General features: G+C 38.8%; 1 protein-coding gene across 1 annotated transcript; it reads right to left on the bottom strand.

Moving 5' to 3' along the window:
• Nucleotides 1-496: 496 nt before the first annotated feature.
• Nucleotides 497-16,251, bottom strand: ckap2l (cytoskeleton associated protein 2-like). The gene is made up of 9 exons (XM_058374856.1): nucleotides 16,092-16,251; nucleotides 12,018-12,084; nucleotides 11,851-11,914; nucleotides 8,963-9,948; nucleotides 7,798-7,996; nucleotides 3,715-3,870; nucleotides 2,175-2,232; nucleotides 1,943-2,093; nucleotides 497-1,179 (listed from the first exon to the last, which is right to left on the bottom strand). Exons 1-9 carry the CDS (start codon nucleotides 16,132-16,134, stop codon nucleotides 882-884), a joined length of 2,022 nt encoding a protein of 673 aa, XP_058230839.1. The 5' UTR covers nucleotides 16,135-16,251; the 3' UTR covers nucleotides 497-881.
• Nucleotides 16,252-16,787: the final 536 nt, after the last annotated feature.

Genomic DNA, 16,787 nt, shown 5'->3' with positions numbered 1-16,787 from the left:
ATACTTACACTCTTAATTGATTTAAAAATTCATTTATTGATTTTGTGTATCTTTTTTGCGAGTATACAACTATTAATAAATATCACAGCAGTTTGGTATCCTTAATGGACTAATGCCAGCAATCCATGAACCACAAGAATGTATTTAATTGTAAATAAAGTGTACCTTATAAATACACCTCTAAAATGTAAATCAAATGTAGCATGTCATAGCCACCCACATGAAAATCATAACACTTCAAGGAGTGCCTCAAACCTTTACGAAGTGACAAATTATTACTGACTCAAGGTTTGTCTTGTGTGGGTGTGCGACACTGTTATCTCTTGTCTTTCAAGTCGTGATAAATCATTGCATGATCATTCTCTGATAGATTTATGATCATTCTCTGATAGATTTATGATCATTCTCTGATACATTTGCCACGTTGCTGTTGATGACGAGTTAAAAACCGGAAAAACGAAACAGAACAGCAGAGAAGTTAATAAATTTGGGTATAAATAAAACACCACAGATGCTGGTTTGCCACAATTTAATCCCATATCATATACAGTCTCTAAAAAAAGATTTACAATCATTAAGAATGTCTTCTTTATGATGCTTAGGGTGCTACCAGCCTAAGCATGTAGTTATGAGTAATATCTTTCCGGTTTTCTTCCCACAACACTGTAAAAAATAAAAAAGGATGTAACACTTTCACAATACAGTGAAAGTGATGATGTGCTTGGTTTAAAAAAAAAAAAAAAAAAAAAAAAAAAAGCAGTATTACTTAGATAATCATGTAATCATTTTATTGTAGAACTTGCAGCATTCTCCGTCACGGCTTCATATTGCATCAGAACGGTTATAAAACCGGTTGGAGCGGCACTTTCTCTGCCACGGCTTCATGATGCATCGGTATCATCATAAACCAGTTGGATCTGCACATGCTCCCTCAGGGCTTCATTCTCTCGATACACGTAGAGCGGAGAGGTCGGTGTTTCTGCTGTACGTGTGACCCCATTCTGACCTTCATCCTCGGCCAAGAGTTCATGAACAGAGGAGATACAGGGGTCGCACTCCTGCAGGACTGCTGGGTAACGGGAGGATGTTTTCTCAATACGCAGAGAACGGCGCACTGGAGTGATGAAGCGGATTTCGTGGCCATTAACATACCCTGGCTTCTGCTGGCTCCTTTTCCCACTAAACAAAAGGAAAACATTTCATCAACCTCTTATTTTCTGGCTATGTATTATTATTCCCTTCTGAAAGCATTTGAAACTTAAGGCCCAGTTTGTCATTTTTGCTATACGCTAAAGATGAGAGCAAATGATAAACAGGAGATCAGAATTTTTTTGTATTTAATTCCTGATATTTAAATCTAGATGTGCTGATCTAGAATCTAGCACTTTTTTATTTGCCTCCACCCATTTTTCACAGGATCAAAAATATTAGAACACTTGACTAACAGGTGTTTCTTGTTGCACATGCATGTCTTGTTAGATTGAATGTCTAATCTTGAATCAGCCCTGGGTTTCATCAGTGAAGGCTGCACCAACATGAAGACCAGAGAGCTGCCTATGGCAGAAACACAAGCCATTTTGAAGCTATGAAAATCTATCAAACTTCAGTGTTGGAAAAACTCGCCTTGCCTTTGCAGTACTTTCGGAGACGATCGTAGGCACAACTTATGCTGGACCCAACTGTGTGTACGTTAAAAGTCATACACGACAAGGTTCGATTCTGACTGCTTAAACAGTGCTGGTTAACTCAGCCACTGAATAATAGGTGGTATTTTTAAAATGAAACACCACAGGCAGGCTGTGATTATAAAACAGTAAGTGTTTTTTATTCCTTATTCCTATAATAGCTCGTGGTAGAAACCCAAACCAGTGCACAAGCCATAAATGACAGCATCTGGTTTATTAAGCTATGCCCATGTATACAACAGAAAATGATCAAATACCCAGGAGTGGCTGTGATCTTGTATTTTATTACAGACGAGTCTCTTTTCTCTCCGCGGATCAGTGCGCCGACAGGTTTAGGGGTGCACAAGCTGTAACTGTGTTCTCCATCTTCATCAATGCCTACATCGTTCTCTCTCTCTGAGGATGAACCTAAAAATGTTGGCAAGATGATTAAGCTTTCTATATAGGGTTATTAAAAATAACGCCTAGTTTAACACACTTGGATTTTACCTTTTGCTTCTTTCTTCTTTAGGATCTCAAAAACCACAGAGCGCAGTTCATCAACAGGCTGTAAAATCAAATAAAAAGGCAATAGAAGTTATCATTAACCAGCTGAATAAGGCACTTTTGTTCAGATCCGATGGGCAAAAAAAAAAACATAGGGTTATTGAATCAAATTTAAACCCTTACAATAAAAGGTGTTCACCGGGCTTGGCATTATTTTATTCCTCAAATCTGTATGATGCAAATTCACTGGTCCAATATTCCTAGGTATTAAATCTAAAAACAGGAGCTGATGCTGCATGGATTATTTCCCCAAGAAACAGATAAAAGTACTGGAGCTTGGGATGGTAAGATTACCAATGACTAACAAAGTTTATATAGTTTATCATAGTTGACAGTTGATTGATTGTTTAATTATTATAGTTATATGCCAAGTCGACCCGCTATCTGAATAAAATAAATTGTATCTAGAAGCAATAACAACTCATACAGTCTGCTCCAGAATGACCGGCATCCTCCGTAAGGACAGGTGAATAAGATTATGAACAAATGTCTAAATTAGAAATCGTACATTTCAGTTGAATAAGCAATGAAGAAAACAAAACAAAACAAAAAACCTCCCGTCATGATGTATTTTGATAGAAGAAAATGTCATTTACTGGTAGGTTTTGCAACCTAACTTTAATGCCTGATGCCTGGTTTCCATTTAAATTCTCTGCATACTTCATGGACCATAATGCTAAGAGTTCTCACACTATTTCACTGAGACTTTGGAGTGGGGAGTATCTTCTGTTGTTTATAACCTTCAGTGCTTGCTGTCAAAAACTTTTTTTTTTTATTTCAGAGGCTTGTATTGACCTTAAGCGAACCACCAATCCTTGGGTAAATATTTGCCTCTCTGAACCCTCCTTTTATATGAGGAGCAAAAATTCACTTGTCATTACCAGGCAGGTTCGTAAAGCTCTAGTTTTTAAACATCTGATTTATTGCCCTATCATCGGATATAGGCATTAACAGTTCTGTTTTTATAGCAATATTTTTGACACATGTACCTGAATATGTGTACTTCAATTAAAGGTATGATTTCTCTCTTTTTTCGTCAGTTTGATATCCTTTAATAACCTTTTGTAAAAATCCATTTTTCGAGTGCTCCAATAGTCCATGTGCCCCTTCCCAAATTTCACCAAAACAAACCACTGGAATGAGGAAAATGACTGAGGTGTGTGTGTTCTTGTCTACTGCTCCATATCTTGATAAAGCTTTTTATTACACCCAGTTCATGATTTAAGGTCATTTATGAACTCCAGGTCATATAAAAGCTTTGAATATCAGACTCCACTGTAAGCAGTTAAGCTTATCTGTTGTAACAAGATGTTGAAAGTTTAATTGCTGACATTCCTTTGGCTTCCTTCATGCCATAACCAGAGACAGATAAAGGTGTACAATAATAGGAGAAAGGGATGTGGGCGTTCAAAGGGACAAAGGGAAGAGAAAGGGATATGGGTGTGCATGTTCGACAATTTAGGAGCATGCAGGAAGTACTTACTTCTCTGACTAGACGAACAGCCTCTTCAAATGCTGGCAGCACATCAAGATTACCCTCTTGCTCCATCAAGCGCACTTGGCAGATCCAGTATTTAGCAAATTTCTGTGCCATTGGCACCCGAGACAAAACATCTCGCACCTGGTCTACAGGACACCCCTGTTAGGAAACAAATAATGGAGAGGGCTTGTGATTATTTTTTATATTATATGAGTAAGAAATAAAGTAAGACTGCGACAATTATCAAGAAAATCTGTAGATTTGATTTTCGAAACATTGGGCACAGCAGTCAGACTCCATGGACGACTACTTCTGTGTTTAATCTCAGTTGCTCCTCAACTTCCGGTGCTGGCCTGGAAGCGTTTATTACCTTTATTACATTTTACACTCGCTGCTTGCGGGAACTTCCACGGATTACAGTGAATGATGTCAATCGAATTGTAAGATTAGCACCGGTCACTCCTTCAAGTCAAATGGAGAAGGGCTTCAAACTGTATGTTTCGAGTTATATCGCCCCTATTTGAAGGTACATATTCTCAGTCTAATAAGCTAATGTTTCGTTTGTGACGGTGCATACTTTTAGAGTCAGTGTTTTGTGCTCTGTTTACTTAACCTTTTAAAGTCTTTTGTTTTTATAGTTTCACTAATGTTATTATGTTAATACGATCTGTATGACCCTTTAAAGCTATAAATGTCATTTTTTTCCAGTTTCTGACAGGAGAGATCAGCATGAGGGCGACTTGTTTCAGATCTATGAGGAAGACAGAGAAGCCACATAGTGTGAGAGTAGGGAGACAAAACTAGAGAAATAAAGGATGGATTTATTGTTCATATTTTATGATGTTTAGAATGTTATAATGTTTAGAAATTTAATTTAATTTATTAAAGTAAAGATATTTATATTTACATGTTTACAGAAACGCTGTATCAAAGTTATTTATTTACAGACACATTATTAAAAATGTTTACAATTAATCAACATATTTACATTATCTACAAATAAATTCAGATTACTCCGTCCCCTACGGCAAGTGTTTTGTCTAGTCTTTAATCCTATGCCCATGCTTTTACCAAGGGGTCATTGTGGTAGTTCATAAGGAGGCAAGCAATTGTGTATAGCTGGTTGATGCTCCCTGTGATGGAAAGAGGGACACTGCGATACATAGCGATGCACGTTGCACCTTCACACCAAAGGCATTTAAAGCTTCTTGAACTCATTAATAAAATATATTACAATATGTACTATTTTAACATAATATACTAAAATGTTATGTTACTATAGTTGATATATATATATATATATATATATATATATATATATATATATATATATATATATATATATATATATATATATATATATATATATACACAGGTCTGGAAAAAAAAATAAGAGACCACTGGCCAATCTCCAGATTTGAACCCTATTGGGTTCACCAATTGGGAAAACCTCTGGAATGTCATGAAGAGGAAGATGGATGGTCACAAACCATCAAGCAAAAAGCTGTTTGCTTTTTTGCAAAAAGAGTGGTATAAAGTTTCCCAACAGCAATGTGAGAAACTGGTGGAGATCATGGAGCCAAAACGCATGCAAATCAGGGTTATTCCACCAAATACTGATTTCTTAATGTTATTTAGCCAAAGCATTAACACAATTTGTTTACAAATCATTTGCATTTTGTTTTATTTGAGTTATTAAAGCTCTGCAAATACTGCATGATCATGGGTTATTTTGATGTGTTGTCATTTCCTTTAAATATACACTCTAAATAACAATAGTTATATTTTGAATGTAGGAAAAATATTGTCAGCAGTTCACAAAAAATTAAACAAAACTGTTCATCTCACCAATACATGTACCTGGAAAAAAAAACCATAAGAAACTGATCATTTTGCAGTGGTCTCCTATTTTTTTTAGAGTGCTCTCTCTCTCTCTCTCTCTCTCTCATTCTCTCTCTCTCTCTCTCTCTATATATATATATATATATATATATATATATATATATATATATATATATATATATATATATATATATACATATATACATATATATAAATAAAAATTTGTAATCGCTAGTTAATCAAAAAATTGACAGAAAGACCACGCTTTTACCATAGAACACTAAAACGGAAGCTTTTAGTGTAAATATGTAGGCAGTGGGTCGTGCACAGAGTCTATTACAATTAACAATTGATGGAAATGGCAGAGCATGTCTTAAAACTAAAAGAAAAGGTGACTTTACCTATTATGCAAGCAATATTTATTCCTGTGGAATGTGGAAACATTCACAAAGCATTATCTTGTGCTTCTCTCGCAGTAGTTTGAGACGGATTCCTCAATATATAACATGCCTGGAACCATGAATATCTCTCTCTCATATATGTATGTATGTACACCGAAAAGCCATACAGTAACATCATGACCACCTGCCTAATATTGTGTTCGTCTCCCTTTTGCTGCTAAAACAGCCCTGACCCATCGAGTCATGGACTCCACTAGATCCCTGCCGGTGTGCTGTGGTATCTGGTAACAAGATGTTAGCAGCAGATCCTTTAATTCCTGTAAGTTGCGAGGTGGGGGCTCCATGGAATAGACTTGTTTATGCAGCACATCCCACAGATGCTCAACTGGATTGAGATCCTTGGGAGGCCAAGTCATCACCTCAAACTGGTTGTTGTGCTCATCAAACCATTCCTGAACCATTTCTGCTTTGTGGCACGGCGCATTATCCTGCTGAAAGAGGCCACAGCTATCAGGGAATACTGTTTCTATAAAAGGGTGTACATGGTCTGTAACAATGCTTAGGTAGGTGGTGTGTGTCAAAGTAACATCCACATGGATGGCAGGACCCAAGGTTTCCCAGCAGAGATTTTGTAGATGCTGTAATTCAGTCATCTAGTTATCACAATTTGGTCCTGGCTCAAATCCTTATGCTTGCTTATTTTTCCTGCTTCTAACACATCAAGTTTGAGGACAAAAAGTTCACTTGCTGCCTAATGTATCCCACCCACTAACAGGTGCCATGATGAGGAGATCATCAGTCTTATTTACTTTACTGTCATAATGTTATGCCTGACCGCTGTGTGTTTATACATAACTGCTTTAACACTGAGAGTAGCAGATATTTATTTGGCCTTTATTGTATATATGTTGATCTCTATCAACATGTGAGCTGCTATGCGGGGGAAAAAAATGATTAAGAAACCTCGGCTTGCCCAGGAATGTCAATAAAGCAAGAGCTTGGAGGGTTAAATTGAGCAAATACCAGTATGTGCAATACAAACACAAAAGCCTTAGTCAAATGTGAGCAGTGTACTATTAAATTAACTATTAAATACTAAAATATGTCTGTTCAGTCATACTTTAGATGACATGGAATATTAACTAGTTTTTAAAACACATTCCATAAGCCTGAGTTATATCCCATAACCCTTTCCTGTTAATCCTCCATCCATTTTTATTGGCTGCATAAATATTGGCCTAAAGCACATTTAAAATACAGTCAAGAATTTTTTATTACACCACAGCCCTGTTCTATTGTCTGTATAATATTGTATCACAGCTCAAAGCACTTAGTATGAAGTAGAAATAATAACTTTCTATATGAATCAGTCAATTTAATTAATCAGTTAATTGTCAGTGCTTTGCAAAACTCATTGTTTTCTGGGCAACATGACAAGCTGATTTGTTTTGTCTCATTAACTTCAAAACAGGTAGAAAAATAAGAGTGGTGGTAAAGGTAATTATATATATTATAATTATAGCACATCTAATGCAAGTGACTCTTGCGCCATTCATCAATAGGTTAAAAACAGGAATAGTGGCGAAATAGCAGTAGTATGAGACCACCACATCAATGTTTATCTTCCACGATGACAGCATGTCCCGTCATGTTTTATTACTCACTTGGTCCACGAAGATGAGAAAAAGAAAATGCGCAATGTGTTACACAGGAAGCAATTAGTTCAGAATCATAAACATGTGTCTGAGTCAGAGAAAGCAGAATAAGACACTGGACTTCTGCTGCTTTTTAGAATTTTGAGCCAGACATATTTCTTATATTGATAGCACCGTGATCATGTTACCTGCTGAAGAAGTTTGATGCAGTCGTTCAGAGACTGGTCAACAGCACAGACAAAGCCATGGACCTCGTCCTCTTGTTCTATTCTACTCCAGTATCCCTGAGGAGGCAGAGCGGTCGTCTTCCTCCTCGCTGGCTGTACAGGCATCGGCGGACGTTTATACGTGATGCCTTTTGCCTCTCGCCACTCTTTAAGTTTACGGCTGTAGTTTGGAAAAATATTGTTACTTATGGTTGTCCAATGGACCACCTTAATTTACTTAATACCATGGATATATTATATTCAATGCAAAAAACAAAAAGCAAAAACCGAAATAATGAAATAGGAACATGTGATTTTGGACAGGACTGGGCAATATGACACTATTATACTGACATAGTGATAAATTCTCACATTCTCAGAGTCTAATAGGATGTTTAAAAACAGAAACCCAATATAAGGATGTCTGACCTTTCACTGTAGTGGGAAGAAAAGAATATAATAAGGGCTTGTCTACACAGTACATGGGGAGACGTGGTGATAATATTTCCCAGAAATAATCCCAAACCACAAAACCTACACCGTTTAAGCAGGTGGTGGCCAGCAATAATGTTTAATAAAAAAAAGATATCAGCTCATGTTACTGAGCCTTTAAACTGTGTGTTAATTCCTAACTAAATTCCTACTGGAGTTCAATTCTAATCTTGTCTTTCAATCTTATATTCCAGTTCATCGGCTTTTTCACAATACACAAATTATTTACATTCTATTTGACTGAACCCTGGCTCTGAGAAAGAAACATTTGGCCTTATTTGCTGTGTTCAAAAGAAACAATTAAGGAAGAAAACTCCCTTAATAGTATTGAATGGAATTTTATCAACTGCATTCATTAGAGGAAGAAAAGATTATTTACATATGCCTACTAACAATCCATTTGTTTGTAATTAGCTTTCATGTAACTGCAAAGTGATGCGATAAAGTGTTGATCAGATACAAAAACCGCAGAAGTTCCTGTTTTTCTATTCTGTAGAGGGCAAATAAAGGCATATTTTATCGTCTTTCTGGGCTAGCTCTCACTGTTATTAACCTTCAATATTGTGATATAAATTGAGTATAGTGAAAGTAACATATTACTTCCATATTGCCCAGTCTTATTTTAGTCAATATAAAACGTTTCATAGCGACTCACAGTCTCTCTTCTTGAGCAGTGGTTGGTTTATTACTATTGTCCAGGGGGACCGTCCTGACGCCATTTGTCCCAGGATTGAATGTTGACTTGGGAGTCTTTGGCTGCACCTTCGACCCATTGGTCAGGCTGGACGGCTTGGGTGGGCGTGGAAGACTCTGTGGTACTGGGGCTTGAACCCTGGGCTTGGAGAGAAGTTTAAATGTGGTACGCCGCTGCTGCTGATGTGGCGCTGCTTTCGTAACACCAGTCACAGTCTCGCTGGTTGATTTTGAAGCGTTTTCGATTTTAAAAGTCGACAAGAGAGAGGATCCTTGCTTGGATGGAACTGCAAGACTTGTCTGGGTGTGAGAAAGCCCTGGTTTATTTCCCACCTTGTTTGGTAATCGTGTATCTTGGGAAATTATTTGTGTCTTGGCTGATCTGTCTGCTACGGGACATCTGTTCAGTGTTTTCTTCAAATCAGTTTTTGTTTTACTGAAATTGCTAGTTCCCCCAGCTGGCTTCAGGGTCACTGTGGCCTGTTTACTAATTAAAGATTTAGAGTCTCTATAGCTTGGAACAGTGTTGCTTCGGCGCTCTTTCACTGTGGGACAACTGATCTGAGATTTCTGAGCCACCTTTTCTGAACCAGTGACCAAACTCCTTATCTGAAGGTCTGTTTTGACGATGCTTGCACGTGCATTCAATGTAGACGTGGGAAGAGCTTGTGCTTGGCTGGACACAGACACTTGACCCTTCTTAACAGTCTTGTTTTGCTTTTGAGCTGTGACATTTCTGTATAGAGCTGGTTTTATTTGCTGTTCTCTGATAGAGGCATTTCTAACTGCGCAAGCTGTTTTGCAGTATGTTCTCGCCTGCTGAGAGGCTGTTTGGGAAATGGTGGCTCTTAGGGGGAGACGTGTAAGAACAGCCAGTACATTCTCTTTTGGTATGTCTTTTTTGGCACCCGTAACACTGGGGGCTGTATTCTCCTTTCCTTTTATGACCTTGGAGGAAAAAAAGGAGGAAAAATAATGCTCTGTCAAATAGCTTGTGAAATAGCTTCTTAAAGTGGTTTTGCACTCTAAAAAATCTGTTTACTTGTTTACCTGTTTACATATTTTTATTAGGAATACGAATATTTTTAAATGTAGACAAATAAAACACCTGCAAATAAGTGGAACTTACATTCTAACAGATATGCATGAAAGAACATCAGAAATAACTAAAGGGGAAACACATCACTTCCAAAAACCCTACAGACAAGTGCTGACCAGCTATAAAAGCAGGTAATGTAGGCATCAGAAGCATATTAAACACAGGTTTGCAGAAAAGACATAAATGGTGACCAAATTTTTTAGAGTCTTTTTTTCTAAATGTAGTGTGTCCATCAGTTCTGTCAGCCGTATTATTTTTGGAGATTCCTTTTTTTCCAGAAGAAAATAATAAGTTTCTTGAGTTACTAGAACCAGTATCTAGGAACTTTCTGAAACATTCTGCTTTTTCTCATCATACAAAAACATTAAAAGTATGTGTGTGTGTGTGTGTGTGTGTTTGTGTACATCATGCAGTTGTGACTGTATAAATTTAGCAACAATAATACATGGTAATCACTAAACATCCTTGAATTTCTATCTAACCAGAATCATGAATGTATGTTTGGACAAAAGAAAATGCAAATTCAAAACCATTCAAATTACAATAACTCTATCTTTCCAAATAGCTGTAAGGGAGCAATCTAACCAACTTGCTTCAGTTCCATGTGTACTGCCATGATGCAAGCAACAGGCCTCATTTACAATCTCTACACAAAGAGATTTATTTGTAAATGATGTCAGAAAACTGGTATTCACCAGTTGGTATTGCGCTGAACGCAGCCACGGGCAATGAAGTGATAGTGGGAATTTCATCATCTAATTGCATGAACATTTTTAAACTAGCTGGAGCATGTATGTAATACACGAATGATGGAAATAACTGGATATGCACATACTAACAAAATGAGCGGAAAAAATGTTCTAGGCGCCTGGCTGATTTTGACACGACATCACCCTTAAAGTTTACTCATCCATTATATCATATTTAACATGACTGGCTTTTCTAGCACACAGCAATACAACAAAGCAGGGTAACAAAAAATCCAAATCCAGGGATATCTACACCTTCGGATGGGACGTAACGTTCTGGTGATTTGTAACGTTCAATTTAAGCGCTCACCGCAACGAGTGAAATAAATCGATGCAACAATCGTTACTAAAAAGATAAGAAACAACTTTTAACTGTTTTAACGCAAAAGCAATGAGATTTACCAGAAACATTGATACCTTTAATACAGTTTATGTTCTTTCACAAATTTAATGGTAGGCCTGTCAAATAGCTAATCACTTCTGAATTGAAATAAGTGAAAGCCCGAGGTTTTCAGAATGTTTCCGTTCCTTATTATAAACGTTTGAAGATCGGCGTATCATGCGGTCTAATGGAATGTGGAACATATCCACAGTGAGTGGTGGCTCAAGTGGTTAAGGCTCTGGGTCGTTGACCGGAAGATCGGGGATTCAATCCCCGAGCACTAATAAGTTGCCACTGTTACTTAACCCTCTCGCTCCAGGGGTGCTGTATCATGGCTGACCCTGCGCTCTGAGCCCAACCTCCAAGGATGGGAAATGCGAAGAAAGAATTTCACTGTGCAGTAATGTATATGTGACAAATAAAGGGTATTTCTATATCCAGGACGAGTGTGTGAAACTGGCGTTTGTACAGTCAGGTCTGTACTGAACTGAACCGAATTCAGCACATATAGATCACTTGGCAGTGGAGACGATGACAAAATATGGCACAGTGTTTGCGGCATCAATTTTCTAGAATGTGTGAGAACCCAGTTCCTGTATGACCGTGATGTGTAAACTTACAGTACGAGATTTCTGCGCAGCTCCTGGGGGATTCGTCAGAACAGCACTGTTCTTTAGGTAAGGCCTTTAAAGGGAAAGAAAAAACATGAGAAAATCAGTGGCTTGTCACTGTGCCTACCAAAGCGTCACAATTTCAGGAATAAAATCATATAAACAGAATGACTTACTTGGGATTAGGTGGCTTTAACCTGCCTTTCGCTGCAAGGTATTCTGCGAGTTTCTGCTTGCGTATCTCTGTAAATTGACACACCATTAGGTCATACACAACATTTCATCTATTTCATCATATTTCAAGGCTCACTCAACAAGCATATGTTAAGTATCTACTGATGACACGTGTCTAAACTGTTCTGTCACCTAATAACCACCTATCAAATATATTACGTTTCTAATGGACTACTTATACTAAACTTTCTGACCGCATACTGTTACATAGTTTAAAGAATATCAGTATATTTACTTGCTAGAATACATTAATGCAATATCTCCCATTATGTCACTTTATGACAGCATATTCCTTTTACTTCTAAAATTTTACTTGCTACTTTTACTACATAAGAGCTACTATTCATTTTGGCTGTGTGAATTTCACTGTATATAGATGCTTAAAGCACTCTTTATGCACATGACGACATATATATATATATATATATACACTATATTGCCAAAAGTATTCGCTCACCCATCCAAATAATCAGAATCAGGTGTTCCAATCACTTCCATGGCCACAGGTGTATAAAATCAAGCACCTAGGCATGCAGACTGTTTTTACAAACATTTGTGAAAGAATGGGTCGCTCTCAGGAGCTCAGTGAATTCCAGCGTGGAACTGTGATAGGATGCCACCTGTGCAACAAATCCAGTCGTGAAATTCTCTCACTCCTAAATATTCCACAGTCAACTGTCAGCTGTATTATAAGAACGTGGAAGTGTTTGGGAACGACAGCAACTCAGCCACGAAGTGGTAGGCCACGTAAACTGACGGAGCGGGGTCAGCGGATGCTGAGGCGCATAGTGCGAAGAGGTCGCCAACTTTCTGCAGAGTCAATCGCTACAGACCTCCAAACTTCATGTGGCCTTCAGATTAGCTCAAGAACAGTGCGCAGAGAGCTTCATGGAATGGGTTTCCATGGCCGAGCAGCTGCATCCAAGCCATACATCACCAAGTGCAATGCAAAGCGTCGGATGCAGTGGTGTAAAGCACGCCGCCACTGGACTCTAGAGCAGTGGAGACGCGTTCTCTGGAGTGACGAATCGCGCTTCTCCATCTGGCAATCTGATGGACGAGTCTGGGTTTGGCGGTTGCCAGGAGAACGGTACTTGTCTGACTGCATTGTGCCAAGTGTAAAGTTTGGTGGAGGGGGGATTATGGTGTGGGGTTGTTTTTCAGGAGCTGGGCTTGGCCCCTTAGTTCCAGTGAAAGGAACTCTGAATGCTTCAGCATACCAAGACATTTTGGACAATTCCATGCTCCCAACTTTGTGGGAACAGTTTGGAGCTGGCCCCTTCCTCTTCCAACATGACTGTGCACCAGTGACCAAAGCAAGGTCCATAAAGACATGGATGACAGAGTCTGGTGTGGATGAACTTGACTGGCCTGCACAGAGTCCTGACCTCAACCCGATAGAACACCTTTGGGATGAATTAGAGCGGAGACTGAGAGCCAGGCCTTCTCGTCCAACATCAGTGTGTGACCTCACAAATGCGCTTCTGGAAGAATGGTCAAAAATTCCCATAAACACACTCCTAAACCTTGTGGACAGCCTTCCCAGAAGAGTTGAAGCTGTTATAGCTGCAAAGGGTGGACCGACGTCATATTGAACCCTATGGATTAGGAATGGGATGTCACTTAAGTTCATATGCGAGTCAAGGCAGGTGAGCGAATACTTTTGGCAATATAGTGTATATAACGACAGCATACAGTAAAGGCAGGAGTTTTGGGCTAACACGACCCCAATTCAGTCTAAAGCAGGCAAATACGAATTTTAGATGTTTTTTATTTCTGTAAATTTAGTTCCTAAACTTATAGTCTGCTTAATTCTGATTCTACTGTAAAATGTGTGTATTACAAACAACATATGTGATACAAAAGTCCAGAAATAATAATAATAATAATTATAATAATAATAATTAATGTTTTACATCTGACTCATGTGCTCTGGGTTACAGTGGAAAAAATGAGTCACAGCAGACTCTGATAACATAAAGCAAGACGCTACATGAAAGAACATTTTCATATTTTCAAGAATATTTTCTCATGTCACACATTGTGTTTTCTTAACCCGTATTAAAGAAATCCACACCACATTCTTCTTCTTCTTTCGGCTTTTCCCTTCAGGGGTCGCCACAGCGAATCACACCACATTAACAGCACAAATCAAGTTAAAACTGCAGTTAGAACCAATTCGACCCCATTTTAATGCAACACTATGTCACTTTATGACTGCCTTCCCGGAGAAAACAACAGAAAAGAAAAAAGGAATTCAAAGACCCAAAGTTGATGTTAGAATCAGGAAAAATGGACAAGCGTAAGGATTTGAGTGAGTTTGACAAGGACCAAATTGTGATGGCTAGACTACTGGATCAGAGCATCTCCAACACTGCAGCTCTTGTGGGGTGTTCCCGGGCTGCAGTGGTCAGTATCTATCAAAAGTGGTCCAGGGAGGGAACAGTGGTGAACCGGTGACAGGGTCATGGGTGGGCAAGCCTCACTGATGCACGTGGGGAGCGAAGGCTGGCCCGTGTGAAACAAAAACGAAACAGCCTTTATTTGTCACATATACATTACAGCACAGTGAAATTCTTTCTTCGCATATCCCATCCTTGGAGGTTGGGGTCAGAGCGCAGGGTCAGCCATGATACGGCGCCCCTGGAGCAGAGAGGGTTAAGGGCCTTGCTCAAGGGCCCAACAGTAGCAACTTGGCGGTGCTGGGGCTTGAACCCCTGATCTTCTGGTCAACGACCCAGAGCCTTAACCACTTGAGCCACCACTGCCCCTGAGCCAGACGAGCTACTGTTGTTCAAACTGCTGAAGAAGTTAATGCTGGTTCTAATAGAAATGTGTCCGAATACACAGTGCATGAAGGGTCAGGGCTGTTTTGGCAGTAAAAGAGGGACCAACAAAATATTAGGCAGGCGGTCATAATGTTATGCCTGGTCAGTGTATTCATGCCATAAAACTTCTAAATCCCACAAACACATTAAAGCACAATGCATTCATTAAACGCCCTATATTTCCAACCAATCATCTAAATGATGACTAACATTCATGAAATGTCATGTGTTCACTCTTATTCCTGTAGACGGGTATATTAAGGCACAATTTCGCAAAATGGTGATCAATGCTGGATTTATAACAGCTTGTGGAGGATTTTTTTGACCATTAAAGGGGTTCCTGGATGCAAAATGCTTGAGAAATCCTGCACTATTCTACATAAGCATACACCTCATGTTGTATTCTTTGTTTTGCACAAATAAACGAAGTGTTAGTTTGAAATCTGAAACGTGTGTTTCATACATTACACACAGCTAGCTAATCTACAGACACCTTGTTTTTAATGTAGATATAATTCAGTAAAACAGCTGTTGGTTGCAGGACAAAGCAAAACCGAGAGCCAACTCACTCTTTCAGTCCAACTTTTAACATGTTAGCTAGTCAATTCGGGGTGTTGATGGGGGTTCGAGGTGTTGACTGGCCCTCCAAATCCCCCAGATCTCAGTCCAGTCGAGCATCTGTGGGATTTACTGGACAAAAAAGTCCGATCCATTTACAGGACATAAAGGATCTGCTGCTAACATCTTGGTGTCAGATCCCACAGCACACCTTCTAGCACTCCATCTAGTGGAGTCCATGCCTCGACAGATCAGGGCTGTTTTGGCAGCAAAAGGGGGACCAACACAATATTAGGCAGGTGGTCATAATGTTATGGCTGGTCAGTGAATAGCTAAATGTACATATGATCGCTTAGTGGTTAGCACGTTTGACTGGACCCTCTGGGCTCACTCATTCTTTCAGTCCACCTTTTAACATGTTACTAGTTAATTCGGACGTTATAAAACATTTATTACAATAAGACTACATTTGAACTCGCCAATATCACAACAAACCACGAATGGTGCTGACCGGAAATGGAACATTATGTATTTTATAACGGCTACCATGAGGCGGTCAAAACAAACAAGAACAACAGTAAAGTTTGTTACAAACAGTTAATCCGTTTTAAAAAGGAGTTTAAAATCTACCTGTTCGCGAAACTTTTGCCGGGTCTTCATTTTTTATTTCCATTCTCTTCGATTAAATCCGTTAATGTTTTATTTATCTATTGTTGATCAGCAACTAATCGCCTGCACGCAGACACCAAAACACCGACAGTTGAATTTTGCGGGGTTAACGCCCACTTCAACCCGATTGGTCAGTTCAAAGATTTGAAAAGTCGTTATTTTTAACCCACCTGTTTAGCGACAAAACAGCGACTTCTGAAACGGCCCGCTGATTGGACGGTGCAGAACGCTGCGCGTGACTTAAAAACTACTAACCAATCCCAGCGCAAAAGCACGACACCACTAGCCAATCCTAGAGAAGGAGAATGAATTGGCCGGAATATAGGTAGGAAAACAAAAAAACTTCCCCAAGAAGCGATATTTACAAATAAACAAACAAATAAATAAATAAATTCCTATTCAATCGCACACGAACACACGATGTATAAATTCAATATAGCGTCAACTATTTTATATAAATAAATTCAACTTCAAAGAAATGTGAAAATAAGGAAAAGAAATGGTTGAGGAATAGTTTGATGAGCACAACAACGAGTTTGAGGTTGACTTGGCCTCCAAATTCCCCAGATCTCAATTCAATTGAGCATCTGTGGGATGTGCTGAACGAACAAGTCCGATCCATGGAGGCCCCACCTCACAACTTACAGGAATTATAGG

Source organism: Hemibagrus wyckioides, linkage group LG22 (genome assembly GCF_019097595.1).
Source record: "Hemibagrus wyckioides isolate EC202008001 linkage group LG22, SWU_Hwy_1.0, whole genome shotgun sequence".
Taxonomy (NCBI): Eukaryota; Metazoa; Chordata; class Actinopteri; order Siluriformes; family Bagridae; genus Hemibagrus; species Hemibagrus wyckioides.
Note: the sequence above shows the minus strand (reverse complement) of the source record. Positions and strands in the feature narration are given on the sequence as shown.

Excerpts from the sequence above, each read along its gene's own strand:
- ckap2l (XM_058374856.1), bottom strand. The coding sequence starts at position 16,134 with ATGGAAATAAAAAATGAAGACCCGGCAAAAGTTTCGCGAACAG. Across the intron at positions 12,085-16,091 it reads GGCAAAAGTTTCGCGAACAG|AGATACGCAAGCAGAAACTC; the intron begins GTAGATTTTAAA and ends GTCAATTTACAG. Across the intron at positions 3,871-7,797 it reads GCATCAAACTTCTTCAGCAG|GGGTGTCCTGTAGACCAGGT; the intron begins GTAACATGATCA and ends GTTTCCTAACAG.